The 18,162-nt window shown below is 55.2% G+C and overlaps 6 protein-coding genes across 6 annotated transcripts; 2 read left to right on the forward strand and 4 right to left on the reverse strand.

The window, feature by feature from the left end:
• Positions 1–795: 795 nt before the first annotated feature.
• Positions 796–912, reverse strand: CCOS01_13754 (uncharacterized protein; the record flags this gene model as incomplete). The annotated part of the gene is made up of 1 exon (XM_060461899.1): positions 796–912. One exon carries the CDS (start codon positions 910–912, stop codon positions 796–798), a length of 117 nt encoding a protein of 38 aa, XP_060307619.1.
• Positions 913–1,746: 834 nt separating this feature from the next.
• Positions 1,747–6,490, forward strand: CCOS01_13755 (WW domain-containing protein; the record flags this gene model as incomplete). The annotated part of the gene is made up of 4 exons (XM_060461900.1): positions 1,747–2,006; positions 2,683–5,172; positions 5,224–5,912; positions 5,982–6,490. The coding sequence occupies 4 exons, from the start codon at positions 1,747–1,749 to the stop codon at positions 6,488–6,490; spliced, it is 3,948 nt and encodes a 1,315-aa protein (XP_060307620.1).
• Positions 6,491–6,987: 497 nt separating this feature from the next.
• CCOS01_13756 (phosphomannomutase) lies at positions 6,988–7,934 on the reverse strand (the record flags this gene model as incomplete). Its single annotated transcript, XM_060461901.1, has 2 exons — positions 6,988–7,695; positions 7,833–7,934. The coding sequence occupies 2 exons, from the start codon at positions 7,932–7,934 to the stop codon at positions 6,988–6,990; spliced, it is 810 nt and encodes a 269-aa protein (XP_060307621.1).
• A 1,421-nt stretch (positions 7,935–9,355) lies between these two features.
• Positions 9,356–10,230, reverse strand: CCOS01_13757 (uncharacterized protein; the record flags this gene model as incomplete). Its single annotated transcript, XM_060461902.1, has 2 exons — positions 9,356–9,447; positions 9,519–10,230. The coding sequence occupies 2 exons, from the start codon at positions 10,228–10,230 to the stop codon at positions 9,356–9,358; spliced, it is 804 nt and encodes a 267-aa protein (XP_060307622.1).
• A 980-nt stretch (positions 10,231–11,210) lies between these two features.
• CCOS01_13758 (sodium/calcium exchanger protein) lies at positions 11,211–14,273 on the reverse strand (the record flags this gene model as incomplete). The annotated part of the gene is made up of 2 exons (XM_060461903.1): positions 11,211–11,556; positions 11,617–14,273. The coding sequence occupies 2 exons, from the start codon at positions 14,271–14,273 to the stop codon at positions 11,211–11,213; spliced, it is 3,003 nt and encodes a 1,000-aa protein (XP_060307623.1).
• A 764-nt stretch (positions 14,274–15,037) lies between these two features.
• On the forward strand, positions 15,038–17,804 carry CCOS01_13759 (barren protein; the record flags this gene model as incomplete). Its single annotated transcript, XM_060461904.1, has 4 exons — positions 15,038–15,141; positions 15,207–15,825; positions 15,876–17,474; positions 17,538–17,804. The coding sequence occupies 4 exons, from the start codon at positions 15,038–15,040 to the stop codon at positions 17,802–17,804; spliced, it is 2,589 nt and encodes an 862-aa protein (XP_060307624.1).
• Between the last annotated feature and the right edge of the window lie 358 nt (positions 17,805–18,162).

The following is an 18,162-nucleotide window of genomic DNA, read 5'->3' on the forward strand; positions in this document are numbered from 1 at the left end:
TTGTCGGAAAGCAATGAAGCTGAGGAGGGAAAGGAAAGAAAGAGCATGATGACGATAAAGGAGTTCATTTATATATCAGGAGACGACGACGACAGGGCCATATCATTTACAAGGCAGGAGCATGCGTAGGCCTTTCGTCTGATACACTACTGGCAAAACGTGGAAGGCAAAAACACTTGCGAAAGCACCAGGTCGAACCAGTCAGAGCCACACTCAATACACCTCTAGCCTCGAGCGGTCGAACAGGTCAGAATGGTTTCGAAGGGAAAGGACATGGGCACATGGGGAGAGGTACAACATCGCCACGCGTCGTCGTGGTAGGGCGATCGGCCCAAACAGCTCATTGGATCCCCGTCGGTGGGCGGTAGACTTCTACACCGAGCTCCGAACCATCAATTTGTTGATGGCGTAGGGCAAATGTCCGCGGCGGAGTGTAGATTCAGGCGTGGTCGGAGACCGAACAAGAAGGTTCCTTAGCTACGCCTTCATGACTCTAGACTGCTAGAGAAAAGCCGCGTATTGTTTGATTGCCTTGGAGAGAACGCCGCCGTCGCCGCCGTTTCTTTGACACGTCCCATGTCAGTTGTGTTACGCAGCCCGCGCGGGACCGAGCAAAAAAGCTTCAGCTGAGCAGCCTAGAGCCCGGGCCCGGGAATGGGCTGTTGGCAGCGGGATATGGTGAAGTGCGGGGTGGAGTGTGGCGTAACTCGGTCCCGCTGTGTCAGTTTGCGATGAGCTCGGGAGTTGGGAACTCGCGTGTGCCACACTTCAAGCACATGGGAATCGGGTGCAGCTTCAGATTGCGGATAGTGGGTGGTCACTGAGATGGTGCTTGATTCTTCGCCACTGGCAGCAGAGAGGACGCGCACGCCAAACTGAGGCCTCAATTCGTGGCTGGTGTTGTTGGTCCATGCAATGCGTGGAGCTGTCGTAAGGCTTGTAAGTTGTGTGAGTCAACATTCCCCTGGATGTGACTCGCTTTCGGAATGAGTTGCCGGGATATCGTTGAGGCAGTTATTGTTGTCCGAGTCCCATTTGTTGAAGGCGAGAGTTTCGATAATGAAAATCATATGAAAGTGCGAATGCAACGACGGGAAAGAGGGCGACGACGACGACGACAACCCCGAGCTCGGCCAATGACGGACGACCTGTTCGGAGGCAAACCAACGCGGGACGCCGCCGCTGTGCCTGGAAAGTGGAGATTTTCGGGCTTATGTAATTACCCGTCTAAGCTTGGGCCAAGACATCTCTAGATGGCCAGTGCTTCTCAATAGGTACGTATCTCAATCAGTGAAGGTACCGGTTCCCTCCAGTCCCGCCTGTCTGTCACTTGGATGCTTTCTTTACTTTTACCAACATCCTCCTAACTTGGAGAGTTCAACACCAAATCTCCTAGGCGCCTCCATCAAGTGATGGTTCACGAGAGCTGCAGATGGGCGGGCACTACCAAGTTCAACCCCTATCTCGTCACTGCTTGTCTCGGCGCATTTCGACTCACCGGATCCCAGATGCCGCACTCGACAAATCACTCTTCATCACTCTCATCTCCCTCTATGCGCATTACGAGCTCAAGTGGCTCCGCTACCACGCTCTAGGCTCTCACGGCTCTCTGAGAATCTGGAAAGACTGGGAACTTCTTTCAAGCCAAGAGCTTCACAGTCATGGGCAGGCGCTTGCAACTTCGAGATGAAGATTGCCCATTTGCTGCTGCACCATTCTCTAAGCGCCCACGATACACAGCCAATCATGAAGCTTCGCTACGCAGTAGAACAAGATGCCACCATGCAGGGCTCCATACATCGACGTTGTTCAGGCTCTTTGGCTCCTGGTCACTGGTCACTGGTCACCACTGCCTGGGACTGCAAACTCAACCACTTGTTTCTCTCGACACTCCTGGGCAGCTGGCTCACTCTCATCGTCGAGGAGGCCACCGAGGCGGCGACGAGACCCATCTCGCCCATTCCCTGCAAATGCCATGCCAGCCCGGCCACGCCCTCCCGTGTGAGGTGGTGGTGTCTACAGTCTGTGTGCGGCGGTGCGGCCTGCCTATGCCTTGAGGAATATCCAAGTTTCCCACCCCTCTCTCTCTTCTCTGCCGCTGGCGAGCGCCTCCCCCCCTGGTTCCCGGTCCCATCCCATCCCCATCCTGGCCCCATGTCCCTACCTTATGCTGCCGCTTTGCACTTTGCCCAATGCTTCCCGCTGCCAGACCCAAACCCTACCTGGCGCTTGCTTGCTTCCCTCCTGCTCCTGTCGTCCTATCTGGCACGTTCTTATTCTTCGTCCTGGACGCGCTCTCCCCTCTGGTTGATAGTTCTCGGCTTCTGACCTTTTTTTTCTCTTGAAATACACACGTTTGGAAAATACACTGGTTTTGTTTCCGTGCCGCAGCCGTTTCATCCATCTGACGGGCCTAACAACCGGCCGGCCATATCTGCGACCTCTCCCGTGAGACTCGAACCTGGACCCCACCACCCCTCATCAGCAGCTGCGATCCTCTCAAGCATCCAACGATAGGCACGAAACCTCGACCTTCGACAGCTCCTATAAATAACTTTTTGCTCCCCCTGACCTGCAGACTTGAGCTCTCGCAGTGCGTCATTCGCATCCCGCATCAAGCATCCGCGTACCTGCGCAAGTCGGCCGGCCCCCAGATATCCGTACATATCTATCTTTGGCCAGATTCGACGATACCACATCGCCGCCCATCATGGAGCGCAGTCGCGGCCTTCCCGATGCCGAACTGTTCCTTCACAAGCCCGCCGAAGAAGACTGCGATAGCCCGACCGTTGAACCCTTGAGAATATTCAAACCTCAGAGTCCCAACCCCGCCAACGACCGCTTCAAGTACCCCGCGCCTCCGTCCGCCTCTGGCTCCTCCTCCTTCACATCGAAGCCGACCTTCCCTCTACCACCAGGCGCCTCGAGCTCAGCTGCCCCTCTGCCGTATCCCGACGAGGAGGATCTTCGACCTGGAAAACCTACCAAACCCACCATCACCGCCCCGAAGCGATTTGGCTCCGACTACAATGATACTACCCCGCGCTTCAATGCGACCAGCCCCGTAGAGACCAAGAGTCCTACCCTCGCCGAGCGACGCGGCACCGGTCCGAGGCCCTTGGGCGCCACATCTCCTCAGAGCCCGGCTGGCGACGACGGCGGCCTTTTCGCGAAGCCCCTGACGGCGCCGCAACCTCAGCGACCGGCTGCTTCGACTACAAACTACCCGTCTTACACCAAGAAGCCCTACTACCCGCCACCGGGTGGCGCATCCAGTTCTACGCCGCCCGCCCAGAGCCAGAGCCAGTACCAGGCCCGGCCACCACCTCAGAGTGCTCAGAGCGCTGATCATCTCGAGATGCCCGGCCAGAACAGCGTGAACAGGTTCGCCTCGACAGCTTCAACCTCCACAACCCGCGCCAGCCGAGGATCCCCACCCCCGCCAGAGACCCCAATCGTTGAACCAGGGGTCATCCCGGGCGGCGGTATCGAGGCGCGATATGCCGCCTCTGGCATCTCGGGCACGGCGACACTGACCAGCCTGCAGGCGCAACAGGCACAGAGCGCTGCAGCTTCCCAGAGATTGGCGCAGTATGGAGGAGCACCACCACCCGCGCGGCCATGGACTCCCACGGAGAACCCAGAGAACCAACCTCATGGTCCGCCCACAGTATACCAGGGCATGAACCCAGTTACGAGTCCTACGCAACCTACCTTCAGTCCTCCCCCTCAACAAGCAGAGAACCAAGGGGAACAGACGAACCTGCAAGTCAGCGTTCTAGAGCAGGATTATCAGCGACTAGGCTTGAACGATCCCCCGCCAGCCTACTCGAGTGTCACGCCTTCAGGCAACCCATCTTACCCAGCCGAGAAGCAACGGCCCACTCAGCAAAGGGCAGATTCAACGCCGTCCGTGTCCACGGCCTCTGCTGCTCAGTCGCCCCCGAAGAAGCCCGCGACTGTCGGCCCTGCAGCAGCCGGGCTCGCGTCACCTTCGTTGCAAGGCCACCCCGCCTTTGCCAACGACCCGAGGCCAGAGCAAAACGGACAGCCCTCGTCATCCCAAGCACAGAATGCCCCTGTCACACAGACTGTACAAGCACCTCCTTCCTTCCAAGGCGCTGGCCCTTCTTCGCCGCCACCGCTACCCGAGGGCTGGATCGCCCACCTGGACCAGAACTCGGGACAGTACTATTATATTCATCTGGCTTCTCAGGCGACGCAATGGGAGTTCCCCAAGGGGCCCAATCCTATTACACACGAGGCAGCTCCCTTGTCTCCTACGGCGTCGACGTACGGCAACCCGCTCGCATCGCCCATGTTTGGCAAGCAGGCCATGGCCTCTCCAATGTTTCCCCCTCAGACACCGGGCTATGCCGAGAGCATCATGAGTGTTGCTGCGTCCCAAACGCCTACAACTGCTGGATTTTCTGGACCACCTCCAAGCGCCGGTGTTGACATGTACAGGATCCAGCCCACGAATGGTGTGTACTTTGGACCGTATCTCCGCTACTGCAACATGGACTTTGAAAAGGGGACATGGCTGGGTAGCATCATGATCGTGACGGACGCACCGCAGCCCCCGACCATTCACATTCACCCGAGCAACGACCTTTCACCTAACCCGCGACAGTTGGTGCCGCACAATATCTTCACTCATCAGCGCTGGACGTTTTACAAGTACGATATTGAGCTGCCCATGAGTGAGAGCGGGACCGAGAGATGGACGTACGCAGTCACTTCTCATCTGGGATGCACGAGATACGAGTTTGTCATTGCCGGCCGCCATGAAGTCGGCTGGAGGTTCATCGCTCACTCGAACAATGACTTTGCCGCCTCAACATCTCAGGCCGAGCGCTCCAAACTCGGTGGCGTGGGCTTCATGTGGAAGGACGTGCTTCAAAAGAACGTCGACTGCGGCGGCTTCCACGTTCAGCTCGGAATGGGCAACCAAATTTACGGTGACAGACTATGGAAAGAGGTGCCCCTGCTGAAGCAGTGGTTGGCGATGAGCGGCAGAGACAACAGGAAGAACGCGCAATGGACCGCGCGCCACGAGGAGGACGTCTCGCACGCCTACTTCCATTACTATACCAGCCACTTTGACCAGCCTTACCTACGAGAGGCCTTTGCTCAGATTCCGCATGTTTTGCAGATTGACGACCATGACATGTAAGTGCAGTTTTGTACCTTGTGATATGTGAAACAACTGACCTGGCCCAGTTTCGACGGCTATGGCTCGTATCCCGAGTACATGCAAGGGTCCCAAATGTTCAAAAACGTAGGTCGCATTGCCGTCGAAATGTACCTTCTCTTCCAGCATCACACCACGGTAGAGATCCTCCGCAACGTCAGTAACGACATGGACCTCTTTACAATCACCGGCCAAGGGTGGCACTTTGTCAAGTACCTCGGTCCAGCCGTCTGCGTCGTCGGACCAGACTGCCGCTCCGAGAGGAACCAAGCCCGCGTCATGGCCGGGCCGACCTACCAGGGCATATTCCCCAAGGTCGCGACGCTGCCTCCCAGCGTACAGCACTGCATCTGGATGGTCTCCGTGCCGCTGCTGTACCCGCGCCTCGAGGCGGTCGAGAGCTTGGCAGGCGCCGTCGCGACGGGCAAAAAGGTTGTCAATACCTCGTACAACATCCTCGGTAAGGTTACGAGCTCCGTGGCCGGCGTCGTTGGCGGTAAGGACGTTGTCGCGCAGGGATTCACGCAGGTGAAGAAGGCAGTCGGCAAGTCTGGTCTCATGGGCAACGTCCTGAACCAGTTTGGCGAGATTGACATTGCCGAGATCCTCAAGGACATGTGGACGCACGAGTCCAAGGACCTGGAGAGGACGTACTTTATCCGCACGCTCCAAGGCATCTCCCAGCAAAAGGGCATTCGCATGACTTTCTTGTCAGGAGGTGAGTTTCCGAACCCAACGACTCTTCTTTTCTCATGTTTGTCCCAACCCACTGACAAATGCCACGCAGACGTCAACTGCGCAGGAGCAGGCCTGGTCCACGACCCAACCCACCCGAGCGACCACAAGACAATGTACCAAGTAATCACCTCCCCCATCGTAGCCCAGCCCGCGAGCAACTACATCCTCAAGCTCCTCCACAACAACAAGAGCCTCTACGTGCCGCAAAACGGCCACAAGTCCAATCACGAGGTGTCCGATTCCAAGGAGGACATGATGGAGATTTTCCACACCGACGCCTCGGGCTCCGCGCGCGAGCTCAAGAAGCTCATGGGACGCAGGAACTACGTCGCCGTCGTGGCGTATGACCCAGAGACCGTCGCCGGTGGTCCTGGTGGTGTCGGCGGGTCGCAGTATGCGGGTAGCATCGTCAACGGAGGACAGCAGCAGCAGCAGCAGCAACAGGGGTTGCAAAAGTTGAGTTTGGCGGTGGATTTTGTCGTGCAGGGTGATGGTGCGTTTACGGCGCCGACAAAGTATGGGCCGGTGATTGTGCCCCATTTGGAGTTTGGGAGGTAAAGAAGAGGTGGGTGGGTGTGGACGGTGATGGTGATGGTGATGGTGATGGCGATGGTGTTGTCATTTTTTCTTGGATTTACTTTAATATCTCTCTGCCTTTCTCTCTAGCAACCCCATCCCCAAGGTATACAGCGGTAGCTTGACGACCTGATGATATACTTCAAATCTACAACATTGATTCTCGCAGCTCGTACGCGACATTGTGACTTTTGCCATCATCTACTATTTTGAGTGATCATTGTACTTCATTTCCATTTGCTGCTCTACTGAAAATTCAAGTCTCGAACGCGGGCCTGTTATGGCCGCTCTCGGCATGTCGCAGGTCTGTTGTTCCCCAAGGCCACAGCCCACGACCACAAAGTCTAGAAAGCTGGCCCCATGACATCTCAACCCCATTTTCGTCGGCTTCATTCGCTGGTCAAGCTAGGTTCATTCATTCCGGCTTGCAAGTCCATTTGTAAGATTCCCTCTCAGAGCCTACTCCTCTCCGCCGCGGTTCACAAGTCAAACGTCTCCTTGAGGATGCGAATGGTATCCTCGGGGCCGGTAACAGAGTGACCAATGGTGCGCTCGTCGACGTAAATCTCGTAGTCGTTTCCGCCCTCGGCCGTCTTGTCGCCAAAGAAGTGAATCTGCTCGTACTTGACGCCGCCCTCCTTCTCCGCCTCCCTCTCGAGGTGCTGGAGGCAGTACGTCTTGTCCCAGCCGGTGGGGAAGACGTCGAACGAGATCTGGCCGCCGATGCTGAACGTCAGGCCCAGGTGGCCAAACTTCTCGCGGAGCTTGGCGACGAAGTCGCGGCGGACGTTGTGGATCTTGTCGTAGGCCTCGAAGGCCTGGCGCTCCTCGTTGGAGGCGTTGCGGCCGATGGGGGAGATGTTGACCATGCCGTTGCGGAACTCGATAAAGGTGCCGCGCTTGATGGGGATGTCGAGGTCGGCGATGTGGTGGAGGGCGAAGCGGACGAGCTCCTTGTACTGGTCCTCGCCAATGTACTTTATGAAGCTGTTGGAGGCGAGGGGCTGGCCGAGCTTGTAGGCCGTCAGGCCGTTCTCGGAGAAGCAGAAGTCGAAGAGGGTGGTGACGGGGGTGGTGGCGTTGCCGAGCTGCTCTTGCTGCTTGGAGTAGTCGGAGCCGCCGACGAAGCCGATGGCGCACTTTTGGCGGAGGCGGGCGAGGAGGTCGAGGATCTCGGGGGAGGCGGCCTGGAGGAAGGGGGGGAAGGAGGTGTTAGCTTGGATGGGATTTCCTGGTGTAATGCGACGAGCAATTTCTATGGGAAGGAGTAGAGCTGGGAGGAGGCCGGAGGTATTTAAAATCTGATTTTAGAAGAGGAGCTTACCAGACGAGCGGGAGTGAGGGTGCCGTCGACGTCAAAGAGGCAGATGGTGTTCTTCAGAGGGCGCTCCGTGAGGGGAGGGTAGCTGGGGAGAGAGGTAGCCATCGTGACGGTGTTTGTTCTTGTGAATGCTGGCACAATGCAGGTTCAATTTCGGTATTGCGTTTGGTGGTGAAGCTTTGAGGAAAGAAGCTTTGTCGTGAGAATTTCGCGCTTCGAGGGATGGGAGGAGGGATGGGGAAAAGTCCAATGGGAAAGTTGAGCAAAGGGAGGGCGGTCAATCGTGCAGGAAAGGAAGCTCTCCTTTTCGGGATGTGGCAGGCGCGGCGCGGGGTTGCTTTTTGGATGGCGGGGCAAGTGAGGTACTGTGGTGCACTGGTGCTTGTTGCGGTTCAAGGGTCCCCCTCTAATGGGTCTGGGTCTGGGCCTTGTGTAAGGTGTAGTACGGAGTGGGCAGTTGGGTGGGCTTTGAGCTGCAGGTGCGAAGAACCAAGAACATCGGGTTCGAATCAGTGCGATGTCGAACTTGATTTATAACTTTTCCTGAAGCTGTATCTTCCTTCAATGTTTACCACGAGCATTGGCAGGTATGATTTGACAATAGATTCGCAATTGTCTGCTGACCGGACACAATCACATCTTCCAACTTGCCAGATCTCTTGATTGCCCATCTCTTGATGATCTGTCCTTGTCTACCTCATCAACTTCGCTATTATTACACCGAGCTGTGGACAGCTTGCCTCTGACCCCTATGTGCAAACGGCAACGATACGAAGGCATTGGCATTGAAACGAGATGAGATACGCCATTCAAGTGATCACGTCTGAAACTCGCCCGCTGGATCATCTACGCCGGGTATTGGGGCAGTGCTGAGATGACGAGTTGTTTTGTTTCCGCCAGGAACGTGGTAATACCGGGGGGGAGATGTAGACATCGTGGCCTCTGCGAACCTGGAAGTTAGGTTCCCTGAGCAGATCACTATGAGGCGCAAGGAACGATAGATTGCAATTTACAGCGGACTAGGAGGGCACTAAGAAAATACGCTAGGCGACGGAGGATCGTGGGCTTGTGATGGGACCTGGAACGGGCTGGGAATACTGCCCCTTGCGGCGGCCCCCCGGCAGGGATGCGTGCTCCGGGGCTCGAGGGTGGAGCCGTCCCCGGCTCCGACTTGGTGACCTTCACCTTAGTACCTTGGGTGCCTTGACGTCGGTGCAAATCTTGCATCAATTACACGACCAATCTACCATTACTCACTGGTTGCTAGAGGACAGATATCTCTCTTCAATGTTTCTAAGCTAACACGCAATCCGACAACTACGCGAAATAATCAACTACCACCCTTACCCAGTGACGATCATGCTGCGCCTCTGTTTCGAAACAGTCCGGCTAGCAGCAATAATATGTGAGTGAGTCACTCTCTCATCTTAGACGTTCGAGCCAGCGAAAGTCCTGGAGGTCAATCGTAAACACCTTCGGCACAAGTAGGACGTTTTTGACAATTTCCCCTGCAAGATGTTGCCGCCTCACTCAATCCATCTCTTGACCGGCTGATTCCCAAGAGTCTCTTCTTCGTCACCGGTACCGCCCACAGGCTGCTGTGCCCGACGACCGAGTCCTATTTCATGGCCAGCATCAGTTGAATAAAGTAACTCAGAGTGAGGACGTCAATCGAGGGACCAAACTTACCTTGCCCAGAGGTCGTCGTCTCGCCGCTTCTAGTGATGTCGGTCTTGCCCTCACTACTATTAAAGACATCCTCATCTTCACGCAAACCCCCCTTCTCGAATCCGGTACCGTCACCGGCCTCTCGCTTGGTGTGAGAGCCGAATCCCTTCTTCTCAGTAGAAGAGTCGGATTCCCCTTCAGGGAGCGTCTCGCCCTCAGTGGTATCCCTCGCATTTGACCTCGAAACGGCCAGACCATCATCACGTTGGACTTTGGTCTGCTTCCCTTCACCTTGCCCTTCACCTTCACCTTCAACCTCACCAGTCCCCTCCCCAGCCTCTAACTTACCATCAGTCCCTCCCAACTTCCCCTCCTCCATCTTCTCACCATCACCGCCGCCAAACCTAGTAGCGAGGTCCTTCTCAATCTTAGCAAGATCCTTCTTTCCCTCCTCACCACCACCGCCGTGGTTATAAGCCGTGAAAGCCCTATGCGCAACATCCCCAATCTCGGTGTAATCAGGTCCCTTGCCGCCAGCTTGATCCGCCTGGAATCCAGCAAAGGCCTTTTTGACGGCTGACCCGACATCCGCCCGGTCCTGACCGTTCGTGGTAGTCGTTGTCGTTGTCTGAGGAATTGACGAATCCCGCTGCTGCTGTTGTTGATCCTTCTTGCCTTGGTCTTTGCCGGCGAGTTGCTGGGCCAAGTCTGTGAGTTTGTCAAAGCCTCCCATGTTGGGTGTCTGAATTTCTCAACCTTTTTGGGTAGGTAGTGAGGTAGAAACTGGTAGGGCAAGTGAAATCCGAGTTGAGTGTGATTTGTTTTGCGTGGCTTGTTATAACCAAGGTTGGCATGAACTGGAATAACCTCACACCAGGAAGAGCCTTTGCTCGGTCATTCAAATCTCATTTTATACTTTGCTACTGCTCTTATCGTTTGTCAATGATCCAATATTGTCAGTCACCAAAGTGACGCGCCGTTCCCCCCTCGTGGAAGGGCATAAGTTGGCCAAAACACAAAAAGGTGTACACAATGACATGTCTTGGCAACCACACTCAGACGTACATGTACTTGCACACACGGAGCTGTGCTGAGCTGTGCTGAGCTCTAGAAACAGAAAGGAGAGATCAACACCAGATGAAGCGTTTGCTTTAAGTCTTGGCATCGCAACGCTGCACATTGCGTAGTTGGCATTCCATAATGTTCGTCTCAATACGTTGGTTGGGGCACGTCACAACTTCGGTTACTGATGCCCTTTCGCTCACAAGGGGTCTGGTGGTGCACGTACGGAAAGGAAGACAGAAACACATCAGATGGTAATTAACGTCTGCAACGTAGGACCGTGCCTGAGTGCCTTCAACCTCGTTCGTAGAAAAAGCTGTTCGCTAGATGAAACGGCAACCATCACCAACACATCACGAGACTTTGACACGTTAAAGAAGCCAATGAGGTATCAAGCCAACCGAGATGCTTGTGTAAGAGGGACGCTAGCATCTGTGTTATTTATTTTTATAAACTAATGTATATGTAGATTCGTGTTTCCTCTTTTTGTACTCAGGAGGTAAGGACTGTCTATAAGTGGAAAGACAGAGAGTTTTCGTTTATTCTTCTCGTCGCACGCTATGCTTGGGTATACTCATACGGCGCAATGCAATAACGCAATATTCATACAGTCTGTACGTGTGCCAGCAGTCAAAAGGGAGAAATGTACCGTTAGAAAGATAGGGAATAGGACACGTCAGTCCACACTCCGGTCAGCTCGACAACAACGTTGACGATGGTGCTGATCATCCACAATACAATGAGACCGTAACCGATCTTCCGTGACATCACCCACTTGTTCATAGGTACGATGATGAGGAGGCCAAGCAGTGTGATGAGTAGCGTGATGGCCGAGATCATCAACGTGCCTCCAATCTGAATGTTGTACGAATGGTACTTGAATGGCTTGTCTGGGTGTTTCTTATGTCGGTGGTTGGCGGCCTGGACCATCATGTAGACGCCGCCGATTCCTATACCGAGCAGGATATTGAGCATTGGCCCACCAAAGCACGCAGACCTAAAAGTAGTTAGCATGGCTGTCATCGGTATGTGGATGGATAGGTAGGTGAAGACTTACAATGCCATGACGGGGAAACCGAGCCGGGCAACGGTTATATCGGCAATTAGATCGCCCACACTGTTGCCCGCTGCGAAGATGGTCAGGCCCAGGAGGGCTTCTGATATGCCGAAAATGACGCCGACTGCTTTCAAGACACCGACGACTTCTCCGGCGATGGTAGAAATCCAGGCGATGGCAATGATGAAACCCATGAAGCAAAGCAAGAAATGGTACTTTGGCTTCTTATCAGGACTGGTCGATAGGAGAAGGAAGCCGAGAAGAATTGTGGATCCTAGGAGTGTATACAGGATGAGTCTGACAAGGACCTTGTAGGGTTGTTGGAAGTCTTCCTTCATGTTTGCCCAGAGAATGATGACGGCGAACAAAGGCCCGGTGAAGAGCTGGATCGCGACGAGCCATCTGTTCCAATGTCCCGACTCGTCTACAGGAGCTAGACTGCTCTCCGAAGGCAACGGCTTGGCGGGTTTTATGGCTTGTGGGTGACTCGTAGGTATTTCAGTTGCCACACGCGCACCACTCGGAGAATCGATAGCAATAAGTGCTGGAGAGCCCTTGGGAGAGTGATCAAGTGACTGCCCACGAGAGTGCGACAGAGTAGCCCGTCTAAAGCGCTGCCACTCCGTCTCTCCCTCATTGTCTTCGTAGGCGTCGGCAGGCACTGGAGCGTCGCAGTGGGAGTGGTCTCGCATCATGGGATCCACGGCAGTCTCGTCGGATGAATCATCCGCACTCTCATTTTCGACAACCGGAAGTGTCAACACCAAGAGCAAGATGCTTGGTACAGATATAGCACTGACAAATCTGTCCCAGTGGCTTTTCTGCTTCCATCCTAGCAGAGTCGGGAACAACGTTGCCCAAAAGATGTGCGGCGGAGGCAGAATGGCGTATGGCCACCACCTTACAGGTTTGGGGTTGGCCATCTCATAAGGCGCAAATGGCACTTCGAGGCGCGCCGGTCCAGGCGGCGCAAAAAACTCGGTCGGTTCGGTCTGAGCAGCAGGCGTTAAAACAAGAGGCGATTCGGTGTAACCAGGGAAGGGCGATGCAGGCGAAGATCCGACGCTCATGCTGCCACGCCGACTTGGTATTTGGAGGGAAAGTTGACCAGGTGATGGCCGAGCCTCCAACGGTTCGCTCCCCCCACTGTCCTGTCTTTGTGGTACGGCGTCGACTGGAGGAGGTGCCAAGTTACCACCGATTTTGTAAGCTGGTGACAGACTTCGGTTTCTGCCCTCTTGGGCCTTTATCTGTTGGATCGGGTCTGCGGGTGTTGGGAAGCGCCACGGCGATGGCGAATGGTCACGACTGTTAATAGATCCGGGGATATCGCCAGAGGACAAGGCCCGATTCCTGTTCTGGCCATATTCCTCAACGGCACCTATCGTGTATCTTCCTGAGTCGGATGGCGGCCCTCCCACTGTATTCGTTTCACTTTGTCCCCCGAGGTGGTTGACTGAGTAGGCCCGTCCATGCATCGGTCTCATCCTGTGGTTGCTTTCCTTCTGCAATTGAGCCAGAGCAGATCGGAATTCGAGAGCGCCGACTAGACTGGGACGAATAGGCGTGAGTGTGTTGCGCCTTCTGCCTCTAGGACGCAACACTCGCATGCTGCTGGCCATCTCTGCGACGACGTGCCGCCCATGATCGCTGTCTTCCGCCTCCTCGTCACTCTCTCCTTGACCATCAACTTCGATCCTAGGGCCAGCTTCCAATGCGTTGATGTCTCCAGCACTGGAAGCGGCTGCGGAGGTGACGTGCCGGTTCTCATCGTCGGGATCATCCCGGTATGGTTCCGGTGCCAGCTCGTCACTGAGATGCCCCACCGTCCCGTAGACATGACCTCGTGCGGCTGCTTCCCGGACCCGCCGCTGGCTCCGCCTTGTTGAGTACCAATGCCATGTGACAACGGTAACCACGTAGAAGATGTAGTAACAGACCATCGTTATGCATTCCCATAAATGCAGGTGGCCATCTGCCAGGAACACCATGGTGAAGCAGACAGCCACGATGAAGAAAGAGAGATCCCTGACGTACGTCTTCCTGCCAACTTTAAACTCGCGAACCAAAGCCATGGACCCGGCAACGACGGCGGTGATGAAGCTTGCAGCACCGATCAGCTCTCCAACAGCCATGCTGGCGCTATTGGAGCCCATGGCTGCAAAAGTACTGAAGACGTCGGGTGAGCCATTGCCAAAGGCGAGGAAGGTGACGCCAGCCAAACTCTCGCTGAGGCCGAGGATGGCAGAGATTGTGCTGAGATTAACGCTGAAGAAGTCGCTGGCGGCGATGCCAATAGTGGTGAAGAGCAAGCCGAGCCAGCAGACCAGGATAATGAAGGCCAACCACTGAGCCTTGCCAAGGTCGCAATAATACAGCGTCAGGTAGGAGAGGAGGCCAGCCTCGTCCTCGGCGCAGTGAGCCTTGACAAAGGCACACTGATCATCGGCGCGGTGGACATCTCGGCACTCGGTGAACTCGGATCGTTTGGCGAGGGGTGAGGATGAGAGTGAGAATGAGGCGTCTTGCAGTTGGAGCTGTCGTTGGGTAGCCTTGGTCAAGATGGACCAGGATGCCAAAAGACATATTAAGAATACGGTCGCGTAGAAAGGCCGCAAGCGAAGGGCGCCCCCTCGGATCTTGGAGGACGTTGGCATGTCTGACGTCAAAAGCTGATTGTAATTGGCTCATCCGAAGCCATGGCAGAGACCGCGCTGTCGCGTTGGCGTGGCCGTGAAGCCGCTCGTTCCGCTGGACAAGGAGGAACAGATGTCTCTCAATGGAGTTTGCTATACAAAAAAGAGGGCTGCAGCGGGTTTGAGCTGAACAGCAAATGCAAGCGCTTCTCACCTTCATGTACGACTCATGGGGTTCTACCGTCCGAGGGAGGCAGCCCGGGAAAACCTGCCCAGCCTCCTTCAGGAACTATGAGCGACGCAAGCTTCTTGGCCACCACCAGGCTGGAAACCGCAGGCAGTGCCCTGATTGCGCCAAGTATCTGCTCGTGTCTGCGTGGGAAACCCCCCTCCGACGTGGCTGTGCGTCAACGGAGCGGCAACTCCAAGAGAGGGGGGCTGCTTGCAACGGCAACTGCAAGAGAAGAGTTCCATAGTCCTCGGCAGATAGCGATCTTGCATCACGTGCCGATAACGAGGGGGCCGCGAAGGGCCGATCCAATCTGATGTTTGGACGAAACGGGATTTTCAGCTTCCCCGCCCCATCCGACCCGGAAGGATAAACTTGACACCTAATATTCGAGGCAGAAAACCTCTTTATTGTTGTTTCGCGTCGCCCAGGGACGTGCTTTTGGTGGGGAAAGTAAACACAAGGCTCGGTCACCCACTACAGCATTACAGCACACATGCAGCAAACAGTCAACAATTTGACGACAACCTCAGCGCCAACAACACGCACAGAAAAGATGCCTCGAGTGGCCCAAGTACCGCGTGCAAACAGCCGCGCAGGCAGTGTCAGAGCGACTTCCGGGTCGATGAACACATCGCCCTTCAAAAATTCACCAGTCAAGTACGTTTGCGACAGCAGCCCCCGTTTACCGACTTTGCATAGCAACGAAACTAAACAATGCGCAGAATCCCTCTCAACGATGATGCTGAAGAAAAGGCGCGACGTGCGCATTCTCGCCATGCATTTCATGAGCGCCAGCGCAACGAACTAAAGGCGGCCGCTGCAACTCCTCTGCGCAGGAATAACAACAGCTTAGAAGATATCGAAAATGACACACCAGGCTCGAACCCCAAGACACCGCACGCCCGTGGCAGCCGAGGCAGCAGACAGGTTGTCGACGACGATGACGATGAAGGCTTTGTAGTCAGCGGAAGCGCGGTCACGCCTATGAAACGAGTCCCGATTCTTGCCAACTTTGAGGAGTGGATGAAGATGGCCACAGATAACAAGATCAACGCAAACAACTCTTGGAACTTCGCCTTGATCGACTACTTCCACGATATGTCACTTCTCAAGGAAGGTGACGGAGTCAACTTCCAGAAAGCCAGCTGTACGCTGGATGGCTGTGTCAAGATTTACACAAGCAGAGTCGACAGTGTCGCAACCGAAACCGGCAAGCTACTGAGTGGTCTCGCGGACAGCAACAACAAGAAGAAGGGCAAGGAGGGTGACGAAGTGGAGGGTGAAGAGAGCGAGGAGGAAGTCGACGAAGACGGCAACGTCAGGAAGAAGCCGAAGCGCAAGGTATGTGCAAAACGCATGTTGGCTGTGATGGTAGGCTGACTTGTGCGCAGACGCAACGATCCTCCGAGGCGACCCTAGCACCAAACTTTTCCTCGCTTCAACTCAAGAAGTTTGAGTTAGAATTCGCCGTGGACCCCCTTTTCAAGAAAACCTCCGCAGACTTCGATGAAGGTGGCGCCAAGGGCTTACTGTTGAACCACCTCATGATTGATGCCCAAGGACGCATTGTTTTCGACAGCAGTGACGAAGTTGGTGACGCACACACCTCAAAGACCCGAAAGAAGAACGAAGACGCCGACGATGAGGACGATGATAACACAGAGATGCAGGATGCTTCGGTAGCACAAGAGGAGCCCGAGCAGGAGGAGAACGTCGAAGATGTTGAAATCGACCTAGGAGCTCTCGGTGCCAAGTTCTTCTCCGATCTTGGTCGTCTCGACGAGCTTGATGTCTGTCCATCATTGAAGAACTTTGACCTCGGCGACCCGTCTGGTTCCATGGATATTCCTTTCCTCAGAGCCCCGGAAGATTGGAGAGGTGATCAAGACAAGGACAAGAACCCCGACTCGCTGGGTGACAACTCTGGCATGTTCATTGACGGCGACAACGCTGCTGGCTTCGACGACGACGATCTTGGACTGGGTGGCTTCGAGCTTGGCGCCGACGTGGCATTTGGTGAGGGTGGTGAGGCTTGGGCCAGGGAAGCCGCTCTTGAGCCCCAAATGCGGGTCTACGATGCTGGCCTAGGCGAGGAAGCTGGCGACGGTGACGGAGTCGAGATGATGGACCCAGACAATGGAGATTTCGTCGTATCCATGTCCCACGCTAAGAGCGCCGACAAGATGCACGAAGACATTCTCGGATATTTCGATCAAGCGCTGCAGAAGAACTGGTCAAGTGCTGAGCACTGGAGAATTCGAAAGATCAAGGACGTCAACAAGCCTGTCGGTCCTGCCAGGGTGCGCAAGGAGAAGGAGCCTTTTGAGATTGACTTCTCAGCGCCCCTCGACCAAGCCTTGGCCGACGTCTTGTACACCCAGGCATCAAGCAACTCTGCCGTCTCCATGCCCAAGAAGGACTGGAAGTCGAAATCTCGCAATTTATTGCCTGATGATAAGCACTTCAACTCGAAATCACTTCTCAACCTCTTCCTCAAGCCCAAGGCACGCCTCGGCAGGAGGCGAATCCTCGGAAACAGAGGCGGTATGTTTGGCAATGCCGGACAAGACAGGGACGTCCCAGAAGGAGAGATGGACGAGGCGTTCTGGGCAAACCAGAAGGCGCCCGTCAAGAGCGAGGACGAGCCGCTGCCGGAGGGAGACTACGACGCAAACTTCTTCCAAGACGATGCCTTGCCGTTTGCCGGTGGCTTGGATGACGACGACGACGAGTTTGCGGATGCCCGGGAGCACCTGTCGCCCGGCGCCGAAGGCGACGTCGGAGCTACGGAAGCTCTTGGCATGACGGCTTTGCTTGGCGGCGACGCAACCACCAATGTTCTGACCGGCGCTTTTGGCACGACTCTGGTCACGCAAACACGTCGCATGCGGCCGGATTATGTGCAGTTCGCACGTGTTGCCAAGAAGGTGGATGTGAGGCGCTTGAAGGAGGAGATCTGGAAGGGCATGGGTCTTGAGGGCCTGGACGCCGTAAGTCGAGTCTCTCGGTCACACTTCCCATCAGGGAATGAATTACTGCTGACCGACCACCAGGATTCCACAAGACTTTCTTCACCTGATGCCCCAGCGCCACCGGTAGAGCCACCCGCCAAGGATACCGAACTCAAGTTCACCGAGGTCATGAACGGCCTGGGCTCGGTTTACCCCAAGGCCATGATGGAGGATATCTCCACGAGTTTCTGTTTCATCAGTCTGCTGCATCTCGCCAACGAGAAGGGTCTCGTCATCGAGAAGACACCCGAGCTCACGGAGCTGAACATCCGCAAGGATTGGACAGCCGAGATCGTGGGAGGAGAATAAGGCAGCGACTGTACTCTTGTAACCCAAGGAGAGGAAGCGAAAAATGGAGGGATAAGGGTGTGGCGGAATCCTGTGTTTACACGTCGAGGCATCGGCGTTTCTGTGGTTTTTTGTTGAACGACGGCACGTTTGATTTTTCTGGCAAAGTGGGTTGGGTAAACCTTTACGTCTCATAATGAACACTGGGCGGAAACATTCCATTTTGAGAGCTTCGTTCTCTATACCTTCTTCTGTATCCGTACTTGAGGGCGCGGCTTGAGCTTGGGAAAAGGGAGGCTGTGTGACGACGGACGTAGACGTCTTATGTAATGGATCAAAGAGAACAATGCCAACGACTTCTCAACGAGGGACCTTTTTT

Source organism: Colletotrichum costaricense (assembly GCF_030867565.1).
Source record: "Colletotrichum costaricense strain IMI 309622 chromosome Unknown Scaffold_18.1, whole genome shotgun sequence".
NCBI classification, from domain to species: Eukaryota; Fungi; Ascomycota; class Sordariomycetes; order Glomerellales; family Glomerellaceae; genus Colletotrichum; species Colletotrichum costaricense.